Source organism: Zootoca vivipara, chromosome 7 (assembly GCF_963506605.1).
Source record: "Zootoca vivipara chromosome 7, rZooViv1.1, whole genome shotgun sequence".
NCBI classification, from domain to species: Eukaryota; Metazoa; Chordata; class Lepidosauria; order Squamata; family Lacertidae; genus Zootoca; species Zootoca vivipara.
Window position 1 is genome coordinate 53832879 of NC_083282.1, and position 21573 is coordinate 53854451.

General features: G+C 43.4%; 1 protein-coding gene across 1 annotated transcript; it reads right to left on the reverse strand.

Moving 5' to 3' along the window:
- Nucleotides 1-1735: 1735 nt before the first annotated feature.
- FMOD (fibromodulin) lies at nucleotides 1736-17752 on the reverse strand. The gene is made up of 3 exons (XM_035123933.2): nucleotides 17495-17752; nucleotides 13309-14320; nucleotides 1736-3813 (listed from the first exon to the last, which is right to left on the reverse strand). The coding sequence occupies exons 2-3, from the start codon at nucleotides 14294-14296 to the stop codon at nucleotides 3662-3664; spliced, it is 1140 nt and encodes a 379-aa protein (XP_034979824.1). The 5' UTR covers nucleotides 14297-14320; nucleotides 17495-17752; the 3' UTR covers nucleotides 1736-3661.
- Between the last annotated feature and the right edge of the window lie 3821 nt (nucleotides 17753-21573).

The window sequence follows — 21573 nt, forward strand, 5'->3', positions numbered from 1 at the left end:
TGGCCCACTTGGTAAAGTGGGGAGTGTTTAGAAATATGTCACCATACTTAACAGTTGAAGGCAAAGTTCACCAGCTGCTGTGTGTGAAATGAGTTGCTATTCGCATCAAGGTGCCTTATGTTGCATTCCTGTGCACACTTATCTGAAAGTAATTCACTTCCTTTCTTCAGCTGAAGTGTTGAATTTTCCATTATTATTATTATTATTATTATTATTATTATTATTATTATTATTATTTTGTCATAGCTGTAATTCCTTTACATTTTGACAGGATTGGATGCAATTTGCAGCTGCATTATCCACTTTTATAAGTACCGTGTTTCTCCTAAAATAAGACACGTCCTATATTTATTTTTCCTCCCAAAAAACACACCACGGCTTATTTTCAGGGGATGTCTTTTTTTTTTTGCTGTCTTTGCGGAGGGGGGAGAGACGGAGCGAGGCAAAACGGTGTGTGTGTGTGCGTGCAGAGCACAGACTGCCCACCTCGCGGGGGTAACCTCCTGCTGCTGCATCTGGGTAAGGAAAAGGGGACTTCTCCCTCGCGCGCACGCACAAGAGCACCAGAAGAGTGCTCTTCGCGCTGCACTGTGCTCCCCGAAGCGGCAGCGCGAAGAGCCTGGTGAGAGGCAGCTGCGGCTGCAGGTGAAGCCCGGGATCTGCGTGGGCGACTGGGGACAAGCGCCCTGAGCGCTGCGGCGGTAGCAAAGAGGCGCCCGATCAGCTGGGAAGCGGGCTGATCAGGCGCCTCTTCGCCACCGCCGCAGCGCTCAGGGCATTCGCCCCCAGTCGCCCACGCAGATCCTGGGCTTCACCTGCAGCCGCAGCTGCCTCTCACCAGGCTCTTCGCGCTGCGCTCCCCGAAGCGGCTCCCACCCCCGGCTTATTTTTGGGGGATGTCTTATATTTATTCTACTAATGAAAAGCCTGACATGGCTTATTTTTGAGGACCGTCTTATTTTAGGAGAAACACGGTAGATGAAGCCTGACAAATTTCAGACAAATGGGTGCAGTGATAAGGCAATTCACACCTCCCAATCCTGGCTCAGTTTCTAAAGTGGAAATTTTCCAGTGTGAATACTAATTAGATATAATCTGATGAACAGGCGGATATTTTGTGAAGAAACATATTTTTATAACCACAGTGATCACCAGACCCTTTTAAAGGTGTTGTGTCTGTCTTTGCATCTTGCTGCACTTCCAGTCTGGCCATAAACATTAAAGCAAAAAGTGTGCAAAGCTGTACCAGACTCCTTTCCCAGAGAATAAAATGTGATATGAGAAGTTTCCTAGAGAGATCTCCCTCCTTTGTCTGCATGGTCTACCCTGATCATGCTCATGCCTGCTGAGCTGGGGTTCCTGTGTGGGTGGCATGCGGAGAAGGGACACGATAACTAAATACAAGTATCTGATTCCCCAAATATCCCATGAAGAAACAAGTTCAGGACTCAGCTATACAGCTGCAAATCAAACATTTTAAGTATGTTTTAAGTGCAATATAAAATGTGACACTAGATAGCGATGGTGAGCCTTATGGAAGATCCAATGTATTTTTAAAAACACTATTTTAAAAATAGCATTTTCAGGACGGTTTTTATATGTACAGTATGTAGATCCCACCTTAATCTCTTCCAATCATCCAAGGGAGGCTTCATTTGTTTCCTTGGTATTTCTAATTCACAGCAGATATTTCACATCTAACCTGGTAAATGGTAGTTTCGAAGGCATCCCATGCAATTACAAAAAGGGTTTTATTGATCAGTAATGATATCTGCAATTCATGCTTTTATATATTTCTTTTATATTATCAGCATACACTTTAAACACAAGACAGTTTTGATGGCATTTTCAGCTTCCCAAAATCCCTGTAAAACTCACTTGCTCCTCCTTCTACGTCTCCTCTCCTCCGTGAGCCACACACAAATGAAAGGATTCAGTGAATGAGGGGGGGGGAGAACCTCGAGACGAAAGAACCATACATTCTTAGAGCAAGACTTGGTGCTGCCATGTGTATGAAATTCAGCTGAGACAACTCTATAGCCAAGCAAACAAGTTACAACAAATGCAATGAAACACATGGGGTGCTAGAATGGGATTTTGCTGTACAAAACAATTTGGGATACAACTTTTATTGGAATGCAATACCTGAATGGGCACTTGTAGAGCAGTACAATTATAAAGCCCTCAGTTTCTCACGATATGCTGGCAAGTCAAGTAATCTGCTTTACTGAATGATGGTGAGTCTTGCCAGGTATTTTAATGCCAACTTGGCTCATGTTGTATTCTATAACTGGCCAGGAATGTTGCTTTAATAACTGCAGCATTCTTTATATGCACCCAAGGAGCACATGGAAAGAAATATGTATTCTGCAAGCACTGGCTAATAAACTGAACTGCATTATAGCAGAGGGTCAGGAAAAAAAAACCCTCTTTCCTGTCTGGGTTGGAAGAGATTAATGATATGCAGTGTGTTCGAAGCCCCAACTAAGGCTTAATGCTATCAAAAATTTACAAATACATAAAAATTCACTTTCTCTGAAAATGAAAGGATTTTTCTCCTCATACAGATATGGTACAGATAGAGGAAATTTTCTACATGTATGATGGACCTACACATATAAACAATAAAAGCTATATTAGATTGTGGGGACCCTTTTACTATTTGATCCAATGGCCGCTATTTATCTAAATGCAACGGTGTCAAAATCCCCACTGGATTAAATCTTTCCGTTGCAACATTACAGATTGCACAAAAGTCGAAGAAATAAGAATTAAAAATCAATAGGGAGCATGACACATGGTTGCTAAATTGAGGGAAATGTAAGGATGGCAAAGAGGGGGGAAGCTGCTCCCTCTGGAACTGCAGGAATATCAGAATACACATTTGTGTCTTTCCAGGGTAAATTGTGAACACATTGTGGGTGATATGAGTTTGCTAAGGTTAGCTAACTTGCATTATTGCATTTATTTGTAGGACTTTTCATCAGCATAGAAAACCAAATAAACTGAGAAGAGGGGGAGAAAAAGCCAAGTCGTCACCAGGGGAGCTCTATTCATCTTTGAAAACCAGCTAAAGACCTGGATCCTCTCATGTTAGTAAATTTCTCTCTCCTTTTCTTTTTTCCCCCATTTCCCAACTCTCTTGTCTCTAATTGCTCCTTGCTGTGTGGGCAACTGTTTAATCTGTTTTCATTTTGTTTGGATTCAATCTCATCCGCCCCCACCGTGTACACACTCTTTCTCTCATGGCGACCCTCCTACAAGGAAAAACAAATCCCAAAGGCTTCCCAGCTGGCACCAAACTTCTAAAGCTTGCCTTACCACCCACCTAAATGGAGAGATACACGCTGCCTGACAGCATGAAGAAGACCAGATAACTGATTAGTTGCTGAAGAATAGGAGACTGAAAGAAGGTGGGCAAAATATATATATATATTATTATTTTTCTTGCCTGCAGAGTTGTTGTCACCTGACTGGCTAATAATGGGGAAGCATCTGTTGGGTCAAGTTTATCAACCCCCCTTACATTATACAAATGCAGAAGCTGAGTCAAATGAAGCAGCGTTAAAATTGAGAATGTCGGCCTCTGCTCCCATGTGATCGCAGGAGGTGTCTGGCCTTGTAAGGAGGGAAGGGGTTAGGAAAGGATCCGGAGCAATGGCTAAATCTCTATTACGCTCGCCCATCGCAGGCAGAGTGGGGCGTCGGAGGGCAGGTTATTCCGACGGAGCTCATTCCCATCCAACCTCAAAACTTGTAGCCTGGAAAAATTCATGATGTCCACGATGGTGCAGAAGCTGCTGATGGTGAATTCTGGGAGGAAGAAGAAGAAGAAAGGAATTTCATATCACTTCTGCTCTTTAAACCAAATGTCTGGATTAGTGCTTTTCAAGTGTTAATATGAACTATATGCACACACAGGCAAACAACCTCATGAGTTATATTCTGGCGTATAAGACGACTGGGCGTATAAGACCACCCCCAACTTTTCCAATTAAAATATAGAGTTTGGGATATACTCACCATATAAGAAATATGACCCAGTGTATAAGACGACCCCTGACTTTTGAGAAGATTTTCCTGGGTTAAAAAGTTGTCTTATACGCAGGAATATACAGTAATTCCCAATTCAGGAATGAGCCAGTTCCTGAGAAGCTGCAGTTCTCCTAAAACTGTATACACCCCAAGAGTAGCATTTTCACCACTGGTTTTGCAGAAGAAAAGGTACCAGATGTAAAATTATCATGGTAATTTGCTGGAAATTCAGCACACTGACCTTTGACGTCTCCGCGAGGATGAAGCCTGAGTAAAGAGCAGATTTTCTTTAGTGAGTCTGCTGAGCTCCTATCATAAAGCTGACACAGCAGGAGCTGCTGGAGGATTTAATATTTTTGAAGGCCTAACCTTTTAGGCCATTTTCATGGATGATAGAGAAATCACAGTTTAAATTGCACACTATTCCATGAAGAATCACAAATACCAGAGATTACGGACATTTTATACACTGTAGCGTTTTTGCATTCTGAATTCAACTCAGTTCCATCTTGGACTGAGAGACGGTTTTTCCTCCTCCCCAGAGGAACTGGGATCCAGAAAATAAAGTTTCAATTACAGCAGTACACACTGTTCGTGCTGTAATTTCTTGTGGAATTGCCCCCCACCCCTGCCTTCTCCCAACATTTGGGGCTGAGGAAAACCGGGACTGTTCACTTGGCTACAGGATGTTAGTAGTCAAGAATACTTAACCTTGGAGGTTTTTAAGCAGAGGTTGGGGGCCCCATCTATCATATATGATCTAGCTGAGATCCCTGCATTGCAGGGGGCTGGACTAGATGACCCTTAAGATACCTCCCAACTCTACAATTCTATGATAGAGTGATTGTTGCAGCTTAAAGCTGAACAGCAATGGCGGTGTTGCTAACTAATCCACTCCTGGAAGCACCCCAGCAATTCTTCCTGGGGTGTTTATTAAGCATTCAACCAGATTTGCTTGCACAAAGTTTGCATGGTAGTTAGTCTATGACTAGTCTTTTTTGAGCTCCCCTCCCCTATTTGTTTACAGTGGTTATATGCCAATGAGTATTAATCCCGATTGGCTTGTGGGGTGTTTACATGCCTTCCTCTTAATCATTTATTTGTCCCACAATTTTCAAAGCATTTCCTCATCAGTTTCCAAACCACAAAAAGTCAGGATCTTTTAAAGGTAGATTTCTTGTGCTAGGATGACAGAGTTTTAATTGTGTAAATCAAAAGTTCCAATACACTTGAATCCCTCTCATAAAATTATGACATTCTGGGGCCACCTTTAGGCTCTCTCGTATGCAATATGCCACTTTGAGATCTGCATCTAGAAGTTGAAAAGGTAAAGGTACTCCTGACACGGACGACTCTGGGGTTGCGCGCTCATCTTGCTATATATGCTGAGGGAGCCAGCGTTTGTCCACAGACAGCTTCCGGGTCATGTGGCCAGCATGACTAAGTTGGACTGGTCATGTTGTGCGAATGCCTGATGATCGTCTTCCAAAGCAACTACTCTATTCCGAACTTAAAAATGGAAAGCGTAATGCTGGTGGTCAACAAAAGAGGTTTAAAGACTGTCTCAAGGCAAATCTTAAAAAAAATGTAGTATAAACACTGACAACTGGGAAACACTGGCCTGCGAGCGCTCCAGTTGGAGAACATCCTTTACCAAAGGTGTCATGGGCTTTGAAGAAACTCGATCTTAGGACACAAGGGAGAAACGTGCTAAGAGGAAGGCACGCTTGGCAAATCCACACCGTGATCAACTCCTGCATGGAAACCAATGTCCCCACTGTGGAAGGACGTGTGGATCCAGAATTGGCCTCCACAGTCACTTACGGACCCATTGTTAAAACCGTGTTTATGGAAGACAATCTTAGTTGGCTACGAGTGATCGCCGAAGAAGAAGAAGAAGAAGAAGAGGAAGACTAAGCCGCTTCTGGCGAACCAGAGCAGGGCACGGAAATGCCGTTTACTTTCCCGCCGGAGTGGTACCTATTTATCTACTTGCACTTTGAATTGCTTTCGAACTGCTAGGTGGGCAGGAGCTGGGACTGAACAACGGGAGCTCACCCCATCATGGGGATTTGAACCGCTGACCTTCTGAACGGCAAGCCGTTGGCTCTGTGGTTTAGACCACAGTGCCACCCATGTCCCATCCAGAAGTTTAAACAAGGGTTAAAAAGTATTCTTACTATTAATCAGGGCTTTTCCCTCAGCCAGAACTCACCAGAACTCAGCCCCGGCACCTCTCAGGTGGGCACCATTGCCATTAAAAGAGAAGAAGGGAGGCGTTCATGGTGAGTTCCGGCACCTCTTTTTCTAGAAAAATAACACTGCTGCTAGTTAACACAATGGTTGCACATACACCACACATTTAAAGCTTCTTCCCCTACTTCCCCTAAAGAATGGTGGGAATTATAGCTTTGTGAGAAACTACCATTTTCAGGATTCCTTGGGGAGAGTCATGTGCTTTAATTGTGCTTCATGTGTATGGTGTGCAATGTAGCCTTTGTGTAAATGAACTAATATTATTAGTATATTATTTTATTGCTTACTCTCTTTTCCATCTTCCTTCCATTCATTTATTTATTGCCTTTCTTCTGTCAATGGACCCAGTCTTTTTTGTTATTTACTCCATAAAGTGCTTTGCATCTCGATGGGCACCATATGAAGGACAGCAATGCTTTAGGGAAGCTGAAATATCTCTGGGGAAAGGATTCCCTGCTGTCAAGAGAATACAAGGAGACCATGCAGAATACTAGACTCAAGCCCTAGCATCCCTCTCTGTTGTTGTTTTTTAAATAGAAGCACCCCTAATCCTCCAGTGATCTCGGAAAGATTTGAAGACGGGGTGCGGGGGAATGGATCAATGGAGGTGTGTGCCCTGCTGCAATGCTTCTTATAAGCAGCCAGAGGGCAACCAAAGTCTGGAACTTGGCAGCAGATTTATATATTTCCTTGAAACAGCTGCTTCTGGTTTAAAACCGGGGGGGGGGGGGAACTGCGTATGCTGCAAGGGCAGTATAACACTGGACAGATTTGGAAATGCAAGAGCCCATCTTTCACACTTTGTTGAGGAAGGGGAAGGCTGCCGGCTGGGCCAGATATGCCTTACATGATTGCTGCTGTGCAAGAAACTCTTTATGGAAAGTAAAATGTAGAGAGTGAGTCAAGATGAGAATTGGGGAATAGCAGAAGTATGCAAGGCCATTGCAAACTGCCGTGCTGGCCTAGTCAGGCAAGCAGTCCACATGAAAGCATTCTGACTTCCCTCAGTTGCCAGACTGATGCCATAAGCAAGCTTGCTGCCTAGGCATGTGATCCATCCTTTATTGGTTGCTAAAGATATACCTTATTTATTTCCCCAGGTTTATATCCTGCCTTTCTTCCACCGTGAAACCCATGGTGGTGTAACATATGGTTCGCAGGAGGTCTACAATCCAGGCACTGATCAGGCTCAGATTTGCTTACTTTCAGCAAATGTATTCATCCCATGTGCCTTCAGACCACACTCTCTTGGAACATAATGACTGACCTTTTGGCTAGCATGAAGCAAAAGGCAGTTCTATTCTCCATGCACCCACAGAATCATTTGCAATTACATTTACTCTCATGGCTGAACAAACTTCTTTTGACAACAAACCTCCTAAGTGAATTATTGTATTGGTGAAAAGTAATTCCTTTAGTGTGTTGAAAATTAGTGGATGATCCCAAGTTGCAGATACTGTGTGTGAATAGTGTCATGTTCACACTGTTTGTTACCTTCTACATCTCCTAGATTGTAAGCTCCTTGGAGCAGGGACATGTCATCTTGTGTTTTATAAAGCATCCCACACACTGATGGCACTATCTAGTAGTTGATCAGTAGCAAATCTCAATAATGTTCTCAGCTAAACAATCCCCTAACTCTTCACGTCTTTTACAACAGTAAGTTTGCACATGGTTTAGTTCACTTTTAATATTTTTGTTACAATTTTTTTTCTGGTGGGGGTGCTGAGCAGAGCATATGCTATTTGGAGTCATTTTTTAGCATCCATTAGCAGTGGTGCAGTTAGGTAACTTGAGGCTCCGGACTTAATGGGCTTATGGCGGCCCCTGTGTATTGCTTCACTTGATTCAAAATATGGCCAGTCAACCCTGCTGCGACTGGGGTCCATACTACTCATTTGGGGCCCTAGATTCCCACCCCTGCCCTACAGGTGTATTTAGGATCACAAGTGTGCAGGCTTGTTTGCACAGATTCTGACACTTTTGAAAAGGAAACCTTAATCATATGGGCATTAACAAGTGTATTGTTATCAGTTTAATGGGGGGTGGCCCTCAGGTCTAGGGCCTGGATGTGGCCCTCCAGGCATCTCTACTTGGCCCTCTCCCCAGGTCACATCCTTCCCTTGCCCTGTATGTCTGCTTTAATAACTGCATGCAGCAAAAAAACAAAAAATAATAATTAAAAAAACCTGCATGCAGCGAAAGGAGGGAGGCTCACTGAGCTGTTAAACATCATGACAATGGGGCAAGTTCACAGTCATCATATAATGTATGGGATATGTTGGAAAGGACCTGGGGCGGGTACAGGAGTTTAAGAAGTCATTGGTTTCTGCTCTGCTCTGCATTTGGCAGTGCCGTTTCTATTCAGCTGCAGTTCAGGTTCTGACAAAAAATATGTTAGTCATCTTGCCGTCTGCTATGGTGACGTTGTATATGCAGTCATGAATTACATTATCATTACATTTTCCCATTCATTTCAATGGAAATGAAACACAATGCAAATCGGGTGGGGGGTAGGCATCAATTACATGTTGTTATGCATCATTTGCAGACTGAAAACAACAACAGTGAATACTGATTGTATCTGTTGGGTTGATTTCTATTCCAGACATGGGACAAATCAGCAAACATTGGCAATTTACACTCTTGTTTCCATTTTCATCTGAATGCTCCAACCTCTCCAGGCTGGTGACAGCCAATATTTTTCAAGGGAGCTGAAAGGAGTTTGTGTGAGGCTTCACTTCCCATGCTATATACAGTACACATGCACACATATCTCTTTTGCCGTGCTATGTCGCCTGTATTGAAACAGTTCTAGTAGATTTCTGAAACAAAACAAATCCCTGCAAAACCTAATTAGCAGATTCAAAAGTGGCAGAATGTACACAGCAGGAGCAGCGTCCCCTATTTCAAACTGCCTTCAACTTCCAGCCTTGTCTCCTAGCTGCTGCCCTGTTTCTGCCTAAGCAGAAGTGTGTAGAGGTTGTGAACCTCTTTCAGAGTTTCAGGTGAAAGGGAGATGGAGAAAGACAAATGGCTATTCTTCATCTGAGATGTGCCTCAAAAGAACAGCATTCTGGCCAAGAGATAAAGACACCATCAACTTAAAAGCCCAGCAGCTAACAGGGATGGAGATATATATATATATATATATATATACACAAACTCAGCTACTGAGTCTTTTTGCTCTGCAGCATTCCTTATTTACTATGGAAAAAAAACAAAGGTCTCCTGAGAAACTCATTAAAAAACTTTAAAGGTCAGCTACAGAATGGTTTGAAAAATGAGTGAATAAATAAAGAGAAATCCAGAGAGATTGCCTCGCTGCCACACAGATTTGAGGCAAAACACTGAGACAAGTGCAATACTTGTCAAGCTGCTCCAAGTGCAAAGTTGTGCCTCTCCCTTCCAAAAACTGATGGTGCCACTGTTTGATTAAACAGAGCAGAGTCAGCCTTTTTTTTTGTGGGGAGCCTACGTCTTGGCAAGTTCAACAGGTGCGAACCAACCAATAAGGAATCTATTTCTCTTCAGACCAGGGGTGGTGAACCTGTGTCCATCTGGGTGTTGTGTAACCAAACTATCATCAGCCCTGACAATTGGCTCTGCTGGCTGGTGCTGGTGGGATATGGAGTCCAAAAATATCTGGAGGGACACAGGCCCCCCACTCCCTGTTCCAGACATTAGGTTTTTCAAAATACACCCAGTTGATTTGTATGCGGTTTGGACTCCATGCAAATCTGGAGCTAAATAACAAAATGACGTAAAAAAATTGATTAATTTTAGAAGTGTCATCACTCTTGAAAGCATCAGCTTTCTTCATGCAGTACCCAGACTCATCTGCAAAGGATCTCCAAATAAAAGAGCTTTGTAAGGAAATAACTAGTGGACTCATGCTATAAAAACCTATGCCATCTCCACATATCTTATGATCACACCCTCTAACTGTCCAAGGATAATAATTACAAAGGAGATCGACAGTTGCTAAGCTTATCTCTTTGCATGGGCCACATTCGGACATAATACTAAACCATGGTTTATTGTATCAACTTTCAGGTTCTCACATTTCCTCTTCACATGCAAGAGAAGTAAATTTGAAGCATTTGCTCACAGTATGTGACACACTGCAATTTCCTATTTCATGTGAATATAGAACCTCTGATATGTACAAACTAAGATATCCAACTAATTATGGACTCTTCCAGATGTGGACATTTTAGCAGCACCCAAACATTGCTGAAAGTGGCATACAAATTCCGCTTTTAGGCTTTCCTCCCATACAAAATTATTCTTTTTCACCTGCTCCAGGACTCTGATTCTATGGGGCTAATGCTTCTACAAGAACCCTGTTGTATGAAGGGTATAAAATGTTAACCATTTGATGAGAATTCCAATGTGGGCAAAAGATTAAAGGCAGCTAGAGCTGCAAAATAAGCGTCCTATGTACACTTATTTTGAAAGAATTCTGATTACACTGCGGATTACTTCTGAATAAAAATGCACAGCAGTACTACTCAAGTCCTGGAGAACGAAGCAAAACCAATAATTGGCCTGGGGGCTTAACACCACGATCCTTCAACAGCTATGCAAAGCTAGGTCAATCAAAAATGGAATTGATTCTTATGTGACAAATTAATCTTCATTTTAAAATGAAGAAGTTGTTTTGCTCTCTATCTAATCTGCATTACACAAACTTACTTATTTTGCTCCTTTTTTGTAGTCATCATTTTAAGACACCCATGTGTACATGGGAGCAGAATACCACCCATTATATTTCATCCACTGCATGGCTCTCTTTTCTATATGCTCATTCCTCCTTGAAACATGAACATGTCACTGGCATCTATGATGACAGGCACCATGTTGAAAAATCATATGCTAAACGCTAAAAAAATAATAACACAGCAATAAGTCCCACCTAAAAGGAAGCTGCCACTTGGTGTTGGAACCATAAGATATCCTTTCTTGTATTGATCAGAGCATGGTAGGAAAATGCATATAGAAGGGAAACACTGTGGGCAAAGGCAGGCCATATGTGTGAGGAAGGAACACGGGAAGTTTTTCGGCCTCAACCACAGGGAGTGAGGTTACTCCCATTCTGTTCCTTCTCCTCATAGCTGCCAAGTCTCCCGTTTTTCGCGGGAAATCCCCGGATTTAATCTGTTTCCCGCTGTTACCCTGAATAGAAAATATATATCCCAGAAATCCCCCAGATTTCCTACCTGCCAGGGAGGCTCCATTTCGGATGCCACTCTGCCCATGTCTGGGCACCGGAAATCGGGCAGAGCAGCACTGGAAGTCGCTTCTACGCACATGCGCAGAAGCGACTTCTGGTGCTGCTCTGCCCATGTCTGGGCACTGGAAATCGAGCAGCGCCAGCACCGGAAGTTGCTTCTACGCATGTCCAGACATGCGTAGAAGTGACTTCCGGTGCTGTGCCGCTGCTGATCCCACATTTTTCAGCGGGAGACTTGGCAGCTATGCTTCTCCTAGACTGGATGTAGACACATCAAAAAAGCATTTCAGGAAAACGCATTGTAAACTTTATTATGGGAAATCACGTTGGCAAAAGACGGGCCTCCACAGCACCATCTGGTGGCAAAGTGTTATAACGCATATAAAATGCATTTTCTTTACTAATGAAGCTGAGTCCTGAGACCAAGGATGGGGAACCTCAGGCCCAGCGGCCAAATGTGGCCCTCCAGTCCTTTTAATCTGGCCCTTGGGACTTTCCCCAAGACCCCCCCCATCTCAGCCATATCCTTTCTACCCAGGCCACACACCTCACTGGCCCTTCTTTGCACCCTCCTTAAATGTTTTCCCTGGCTGGAATGTGCCCTTCAACACAGATATTGCTTTTTGGTTGCCTGGATAGACAATAGAGGGGTGTTTGTAAGTGTGTAGAAGCTAGCTTACAGCACATAGGTAAGATTCACATTGGTTACTCTGCTCACTTTTGCCTCTGCCCACTACTGGGATGTGGCCCTCAGGTGGTTGCCCAGAAGACAATGTGGCCCTTGGATTGAACAAGTCATGGATGCTTTAGCTGAGATCCCATAATTGCACAGGATTGGACTAGATGACCCTTGGGATCCCTTCTGATTCTAAAGGTCCCCTGGTTTGGTTTTCTCTCCCTGCCTCTCTCCTAGCCCCTGCCTCAGCTCTCTGCTATTTTTCTTCCCCCCTGTAGCCCCTTTCTCTTAGAGCAGGCATAGGCAAACTCGGCCCTCCAGATGTTTTGGGACTACAATTCCCATAATCCCTGACCACTGGTCCTGTTAGCTAGGGATCATGGGAGTTGTATGCCAAAAACATCTGGAGGGCCGAGTTTGCCTATGCCTGTCTTAGAGGGCCCTTTTCCATGCCTTTTATCCATTTCTTTTCAGCCATGGCCACTTTCAGGGCCCTTGCCAGTCCGTTACCCATGCGGTGGGTTCTCTTGGGATCATGAGAACTGGCCGATGGGCTGGTGGCAGGGAGCAAATATCTGTTTGTCTGCTCCTCCATGGCACAGGGCTACTGGTTCCCATACAGTTCCTCTCTCTGCCTTCTGCTTCTGCCCTAACCTGCTTGAGTATCTGGGAGCTTTGGAAATGTGGGGGTGCCCTTTGATGCCCCCCCCCAATACCATGTGACCTAAGAATCCAGAGACAGGAACAAAACTCACTGTTCTTGGTTTCAACTACTCTGCTCTCATTTTGTGCTTTAACAATGACACTGGCTTTCCAAAGAGCCAAGAGGGCAGCGTCTAGGCCAGGGGTGGGGAATCTCTGGTCCTCCAGATGTTGGACTCCAACTTCCACCAGCCCCATCAACCATGGCCAATGGTCAGGGAATGTGGCAGATGTCATCCAGCAATATCCAAATAGACACTGGTCCCTAATCTAGATTCTCCTAATCACTTTACTCTGATTTTGCCATTAAAAAATAGCCTGCATATTGTGTTCCAATATACAACTCTAAAATCACTAAAATGCAACTCTAAAATCACTCAACATCCAGAATGCTGTTGCTCACCATTTATTTTGTTTCCTTGAAGATAGAGATTCTCAAGGCTTGTACTGACTCGTGGTATCTTCTGAAGCCTGTTGTACGAGAGATCTAACTCCAGGAGGTTACTTGCATTGAAAGCATTGGGGGAGACTCCTTCATTTGTCAGGCTATTATGAGAAAGACGTACATAGAGCAACTTGGGGGAGACTTTGAAGAAATCATCGGGGATAGTTTGTATGTGATTATACTCCAGATATAGCTGCTCCAAGGCAATCGGAAGGCCATCGGGGACTCTCCTGAGCTGGTTATAGCTCAGGTCTGCAAGAATCAAAGACTTCAACCCCTTGAGGTTTGAACCAATTTCATGGATCTGATTGTGGCTGAGATAGAGGGCTGTGAGGTTCTCTAGGCCTTCAAGAGCATTGGATGGTACCTTGGATATTTGATTGTAAGCCAGGTGAAGCTCTCGCAGTGACCGTGGTAAAGGGGTAGGCATCTTGGTCAAGTTGTTGTGGTCAAGGTATAACCTCTCTAGGTTCTTGAGCTTGGCAAAGACCTTCTTTCCCATTTTCTCACTGGTTATTTGATTGCCGTGCAACGCAAGCCACTCTAGGTTGGTAGCATTGTCAAAGGCTCCCTCTTGGATAGCCCCGATTTGGTTGTTCTGGAAGTAGGCGTATTTCATCCGGGAAGGCACAAAAGGAAGATACCTGAGGTTGCGAGAGTCACAATACAAAGCAGAAGAGAAGTTGGGTGGGCATTCGCATTCTTGGGGGCATTCCCTGGAAACGGGTGGTTCAGGGACAGGCTCCCCAACAGAGGACCCAGCTGGCACATAAGAGTAAGAAGAATATGGGGGAGCCTCATCTTCATAATATGGAGAATAGTTGTAGGAAGAGGATTGGCTGCGTAAATAGTGCTGTAGCCAGGCCATGTCCTCATACTGATCATCGTACTGGCTCAAGGACACTCGGCAGAGGCCAACTATAATCAGAACAGAAGCCCAGTGCATTGTTGCCACAAGCTTTGGACCAACCTAAAGAAAAAGGTGCAACAAGGAAGAGGGAAAGATCAACCACAGAAAATGTTAACTCAGGGATACACAAATTAAATAGCAGTCACAAACGTATGTTAAGGGGGCTGAGGCTTCACACATGCATTAAGCATGATTGATCTCCATTGATTTCTGCACAGGGCCAGTTTATGCAATCAAGATAATTAAGCAGTAAAGCTTTTCAGGTCAGGCTACAGGTATACAGTATATGTATATAATATACAGCTATGTAACAGGCAGAATTGCAGGCTTATATGTTCCTTCCTACTCACAGCAAAGTAGGCTCAAAAGTTTTAGATGCTAGCTTTATACATACCAGGAAGTCCCCCCCCCCTGCATGGGGGAGCATCAAAACATTCAACCCCGCCCTGAAGTGATACAGCCCAAGAAAGCCTCACCAGTTCATTCTGCTGGGTGTGGAAGCTGCCTCTAACCCCATAGAAGGGAGTCTAATTTTCAGTGGGCCCAGGTGAGCAAGACAATGACTGAAGGACTTGCCCAAGGTAGGGTTGCCAGACTCAATAGAGGACAGGACTTCTGTGCTTTTAATTGCCCTGCTCTCTTTTGAGTCTGGAAACCTTAAAGAGAAACCAGCAGACCCTTTGTTTCATTTCCAAGCCATAGAATAGATGACTAGCCCAGCAGAAACAGAATTCAGAATGTGGACCTTGCAGTGAAATGTTGTTTGGAGGTTCACTTCAAAGTAGAAGAGACACAATTGTGATGTGACTGAGCCTTCAAGCCCATATAGTACTTCTAGCATTCAGATTACAATGTCTGAAACAACACAACAGCCATTTTAAGTTTCATGTTGCTAACTCTGCAGAGTCAATCGATTGTCCATAGAACCTCACAGAATGGATTCCATGATTATATAGTGTTCCTTATTTTGATGTACAATCCTGTGGCCTGCTACTGACGTGTGTTTGAAGCTTCTTGCTTTAAAATCCTGGCACAGGAGACAAAGAAGCTATAGTCTACTGGCTTCTATGATCCATTCCTCAGCCGGTGTGCTGGCTCTGTGGCACAGCACTCCCGCTACAAGAAACAAGGATGGAAGCCCCGGTGGCAGAGCTATAAGGGCGTCTTCAAATGAAAAGCCTAAGGGAGCTTTTCAGACCTAATGACACAAGTCCCACTGTATAAGTCCACAGAATTATTTATATATTGAAATTTGGTTTTCTTTATAATACAGTTCCAAATAAATTACAGTATTATCCATGTTCTATTAGTGCTATATAACCAAAATCAGCCTCTGTAAGTTATATATAATATAACATATTTTAGGCTTCCAACGGATAGATCTTTTGAATAATTTGCTCAAGTATGCAAAAAATTAAAATAAAGGTTTCCCAATTCTGTACACTACATCATCACCACCATCATCCTTAAGATGATTATTGTTAGACAGTCAGCTTTGCCATAACAGCATACTAATAATACTTTGATTCCCATTCAACAGCTGTAGGAAATTGTAAGATTCAACCAGTGTAAGTTCTAACACTCTATGCATGAGCAGTACATTAGGGAGCACTAAGCCTCTAAAGAAGTTCAAAAGAATCGCAGCGAAGCAGTGAAGGGTACAAGGTTCTTCATGTGTGCAAAGCATTCAGACCCTGAGAGTTCTCCGTTGGGACATAACCCTGTTTTCCTCCTCCTCCTATGTGCTGGCACCACACCAGGTTATTATGGGGAATGGGATGTCTCTGCATGCCCTCCTCAGTCCTTCCCCTTCAGCTCTCCCCTTTCTGCTTAATCAATGAATGTAAGTTCCTATTTTGCCCTGTGAGGATCCCCACCCTGAATACTGTAATGAGAAGGTCCATACCTGATTTGATCTTTAAAAGAGAAACGGAAGAATAAAATTAAAATGTTTACAATGAAGAGGGAGAAAATTACACACACACACACACATACACACACACAGAGAGAGAGCGCCATAAAATTGCAGTGAAAAGGGCCACTTGCCAATCAATGCCTACAATATTTATGCAGCCACTTTTCTTCCACACACCACTCACATAGATGAACTTGCTAGGAGGGAGGGGTGGGCATTTTCCAAGCAACAAAAAAATATATTACTCGTTGAGTTCTGAGCAGGCCAAAAATATCCCTACAAAAGAAGTACTACTTGGATGAATCCCAGTCAGTTTCTGAATAACGGCTATCTATTTGCTATATGCACACACTCACGCAAACACTGAATGGAAAGACCTTCCTTTTATTTGCATGTACGTGAGCACCTGCAACTGTATTTGCAAAATTACAAAGAGCGTTTATAGATTCTGTACACTGGAGAAGCTTGGCATGCAGGCAGCTCTTCAGAAAGCACCACTCATACCACCCAGTGTCACTTTGCCTGAAAAAATAAAACATTCCTCTCCTTGCTTGGAAAATGGACACATTCCACATCTCTCTCCATCAAAAAATCAACTGTCTACCACTCCACTATTGAATGCCCATCTTTATAAGCAGCTCTGGAAAGGTCTCTGTTCCACAAGGATGCTTCTAGAGGTTAGCTCTTGCCTGGTAGTTCTACTTAAGAGCCACATTTCTGGGAAATTCATTTCCACCGGCTGCACACTTTCTAGGTGTCCTTCTACAACCACACTGGCTAAGGAAGACTCATAATAGTCATTAAACTAAAGGAACACATTTAATTTTTTTTCCAGTCACCTGAACTGAGATTCTGATACATTCGGTAGAACATTACAGAGTTGATGTCTCGGTGATAATCTTCACATACTAGTTATAATTCATCAGTTAACAATTCTTATTTCCTCCCCCTGGTTTCATTTTCATCAATATGCACTACACTTTGATGCAAATGATACAGCCAGGTACACAGTGTCCCGGGCATAAACTAGAGGGAGGCAAAGGGATCTGGCAAGATGGTCTGTGTGTGTATCATCTTGCCTCCCACTGCCAAGAATTTCACAAATTATGGAGGAAGAGAAGTCATGATTAATGAGGTCAAAATGTTCCCTTCCCCAATAATCAAAACAGGTCTGTACCCTTGCTACTCATCCTATTGCATGTGTTGCTCACATGCTGACCTCCTAAGTTAGCACGATGCTGCAATTGCATTTGGCCCATTTATACCATGGATTGCTGAAACATCCTCTCATAAAATATGCAATTCAGAAATCAACTCACCTGGATTCAGAGACACCTTTTCCCACAGCTTCGGAGTTTGCCTGTGTGATCCTCTTGTGTATTATGGAGCATGTAGGTGCGAGTTTCAACTTGCCAAGGTTGGTACCCGCCCAGATTCCTGATCAAATATTGTGCTGGAAGACCATGGGCTCTGCTGTGATGTTTTTTCGGAGTGACCTCCAAGCAGCAGGCAGTTCAGTTTTGCAAAGCAGAGTGAAAAGACCTTAAAGCTGCTTGGCGTTATAAATAACTACATCTCTCTCTCTCTCTCTCTCTCTCTCTCTCTCTCTCTCTCTCTCTCTCTCTCTCTCTCTCTCTCTCTCTCTCTCTCTCTCTCCTCTTTTTCCTTGCACAGGGTTTGGCACTTCTAGCCTCTCTTTCTGTTTAACAAGTTAGTGGAACCCTGGTTGTTGTTTTTAACAGACTCTTGCTATTGCTGCCTGTATTTCCCATCAAGAAGATGCAAAGAAGTTGGGATAAAAAAAAAACTAGGTTTGGGGATGGAGCCGAAAATTGTGCTGTTTAGAAATGAAGTCTCTTTTCATCAATGCAAATAGAGGCTAAAGCGATGAAACCTGTAGGTCTGCAAGTGGCAATGTATTTGGGAAAAAATTATGTAGCAGAATCTGGCATCTCAGTATTAACATTTCTCAAGAAAATGCCTACAGCTACAGGTTGCAATGTTCCAAGACCCATCAGTTTCCTGTGATCTCCCCATGACATACAGAACACTATTCCTGACCGTAGATTCTCCATATTCTTTGCCACACTGGCTATCACTACTCTATCCAAATGTTCTGTAGCAAATTCTTTAGTTAATCCAGAAAATAATAGCTCTTTGTGGTAGCAGAAAAAGTGGTCTTTGGTTTCAGATAGCCTCTATATTGAATCAGCCAGAGCAGTAAACCACCCAACAGACAAATAACATCTAAGAACCAAGCCCTGAATATAACACAATGCCAGATCTGCCTTTCATCCTAGTTGGCAGCAGTGTTACTGGGCCTAACAATGCTAGTCATGCTGTCAAAGGATCACATGAGCATCCTTCAGAGTGCTCTATGTTGCCACCTGCCCACAATGCACCACGGAGGCCAGATGCAAAATAAATCAGGGTTCCAGCACTTTTAAGAGCTGTGCAAAAGAAGGAATTTCAGAAAGTGTAGCTTGCATGGCAAGTGTGCCACTCTAGTCTGTAATTCCCATCTAACTTCAGATCTTATAGCTCTAACACCAGGTTAATTTGTTTTTGTTTGTTACTGCTTTTTGTAACATCTGGCTTGGAGGGTTCTGGAGAATCAAAAGCTTTTCCGGGTCATGTGGCCAGCATGACTAAGCCACAGCGCACGGAAACACTGTTTTCCTTCCCGCTAGAGCGGTACCTATTTATCTACTTATTATCTCATTTCTTAGTGCTAAATGTCCTCATCTGTGATTATGCTTTCTAAAGCCAGGATTTTAAAAGTGTGAGACTTGCCTCCCACTGGACATTCAGCTAGCCTCCAATTACACACACCTCTCTCTTTAGCTGTACCTTTGGACTGATCAAAGAGGTGGATGGCTGATTGACTTGCCTCTCTGGTCAGCTCAATCCTTGGTGCTGTGTTTTCTTCCTTCAGTAGATGTTGGCAGGGTTGGAAGGATTTTAAAGGGCTTTATTCTCTTCTGGAGATCTCCCCTTGAAGAATTTAAGTGCACACACTGTCTCTCTTTCAGAACGGGTATAGTCTTAGATCTGTTTGCAACATGTGGAGGTGGGACTGACCAATACCAGCTGAACTATATTTATACTGTCTCTGCTGAGGAAGCTCAAACAACCCGTTCCTTTATTTTTAAGTAATTCTCTCTCTGTGGATTACTTCATTTAATTCCTCATCAGTGCCCCAGTAATTGTTTTTGTGCCCCAGCAAAAATTTCTATTACTTATGAAGTTAATTAAATTAAATTTATATCCTACCTTTCCTCTCTTAGGGTATACATGGTCCTCCTCATCACAACAAGAGTTAGGCTAGTATGTGCTCTTTGAATTCTCACTAAATATCAAACTAACTTCATCTGCCACTATATCTGAAGACATGTGCATGTATATCTTTCTGCCATTAACACCATGTAGAGTAATTATAGTAATTTGGCACAGGTATACCCCAAAATCTAGGCACCCCAACAGAGTGTTTGGAAGGCAAATCTTTTCCGCTTGCCAAATGCAAAAGACTTGATTCTTGTTCTGGAGTAGTGTGAGGAAAAAGAGAAAACAATGTCTGGATAATAATTTATAAGTTTGCTTGTTCATTCATTCATTCATTCATTCATTCATCCCCTGCCTTTTCCCCTGACTGGAACTCAAGGCAGCCAACAAATAAAATAAGAACAGCTAAAAACCTAGGAAGGAATAATTAAAAATGATTAAACATTAATAAAATTAATAGAAAAGGCAGATCAGATACTGTAGTTTCCTGTAGATAAAAGGAACTGTTGCTCAGCACATGGGGGTAGTGCAAGAAAGGCCCCCAACTCTTAAAAATGAGAAGTTGAAAATTATTAGCCACCTAAATGGATAATATAAACCAGCATGAACATAACTTACAGGGCCTTTAATACCCCCCCCCAATAAAATCTTCTCTTTGGATGGGTGGAAGAACTGCTTACCCATGGCGCACTGGCAGGGGGGTCTGTGCTGTCTTTGATGTTCAGCTGTCAAGGTGGCACTCAGCCACTAGCACTCAGCAAGAGTGAGATCAGTTGCCAGGCCACACCAGACCAGACCCAAATCCTACTCCCAGATAAACCAGCAAAGAATTCTGCAAAATTCTCCGCTCCTTCCCATAAGGGATATTAGCAACATGCCTCATTTTCAGCTCCTCCTGTAGATGGAAGTCTTAGTTTAGTGAAGTTTTAGCTCTTTTATTCCACCAATTGTACCAGGAAGGGGTGTACAGCAATCAGTTCAGCCAACTGCCCAACCCACTTAATGACCATTCTTTCCCCCTAACACTTCTTAACGCTGCCCTGGGTGCCCCAAATATTCAGGTCATTTTGACACCCTTCACCTTCCATTCTTGCTCTGTGGTTGCTGGTCCTGCTTTGAGGATCCCAAAACAGCAGGGGACCATTCCCAAATATACTGGATAGATAAAAAGATTGGACAATTCAGATGAGGCAATGATGAAGCTGCTGGAAGCAGACAGGAAAAAGACTGGTCGCTTCTCTTTGCCAGTCACTAGGTGACAAAGCTAATAAGGTTGCAGATACGTATACCTTCTTAATACTAACTGACTGACCGACAGATGAAATACTCACCCAGGGACAGCCCAAGATGCTTTGGCGCCTACGGCAAAACGTCCCACTGCAGCCCCTGTGATATGGAGGGGTGCACATGAGGCTCTGCAAGGGCTTTCCCTCAAGGAAAGGCCCTTGCAAAGTCTCATCAGCAGGCGGGAGGCAAACTCCTCAAGGATATCTGGAATGCCTCCCTCTTCCTGAGATGGTTAGGATACTTGTCGGGACAGCACCTCTTGCAGTTCCACCACCTGAGGCACCTGCTTCACCCTACCTCATGGGTGGACCGGTCTGTGTTACTCAAACTGACTTGGGATGGCTTCCACAACTGGCAACCTTTATTCGTGGTGAATCCAATAAAATGATCCTTTTGCCGTGAGCAGGAATCTGACAAAGGCTGAAGAAGAAGGGCACTGTCCTGAGCTCTCAACCCTTAGATGCTTCTTCATTGTTTTTGCCTTTATTGTTGCTATTGGTATTATTTTGGGAGCCTTGGAATGTCAAGGTTAGAGAACTTCTGCTTGAGAGAAATCTGGTGTTATTGTTTATCTGCACCGCAGGCTCCATCCATCCAGGCCTCTCCCAAATTCCGTTCCATTTCCCTCCAGCTTGCCCAGGATAAGCAGTGGAGTTCACAGTCCAAGGCTATTGCCTTCCGCACGCATAGTAATATAGGCAGTATTTTTAAAGCTTCAAGACAAAACTGTTGGCACTCTAAAAAACAAAATCTTTGGTCCTGAAAATAGAAAGGTCTAAATACCAATGAATCCCAGTCATATCTGTGCTCTTTGCTCTAAGGCTTTCTT

What these genes read in the sequence shown, in the direction of transcription:
- FMOD (XM_035123933.2), bottom strand. Translation starts at nt 14,296, where the DNA reads ATGCACTGGGCTTCTGTTCTGATTATAGTTGGCCTCTGCCGAGTGTCC. An exon ending in TCAAGGAAACAAAATAAATG is followed by an intron (nt 3,814 to 13,308) that starts GTGAGCAACAGC and finishes TCTTCCTCCCAG; the next exon opens with AATTCACCATCAGCAGCTTC.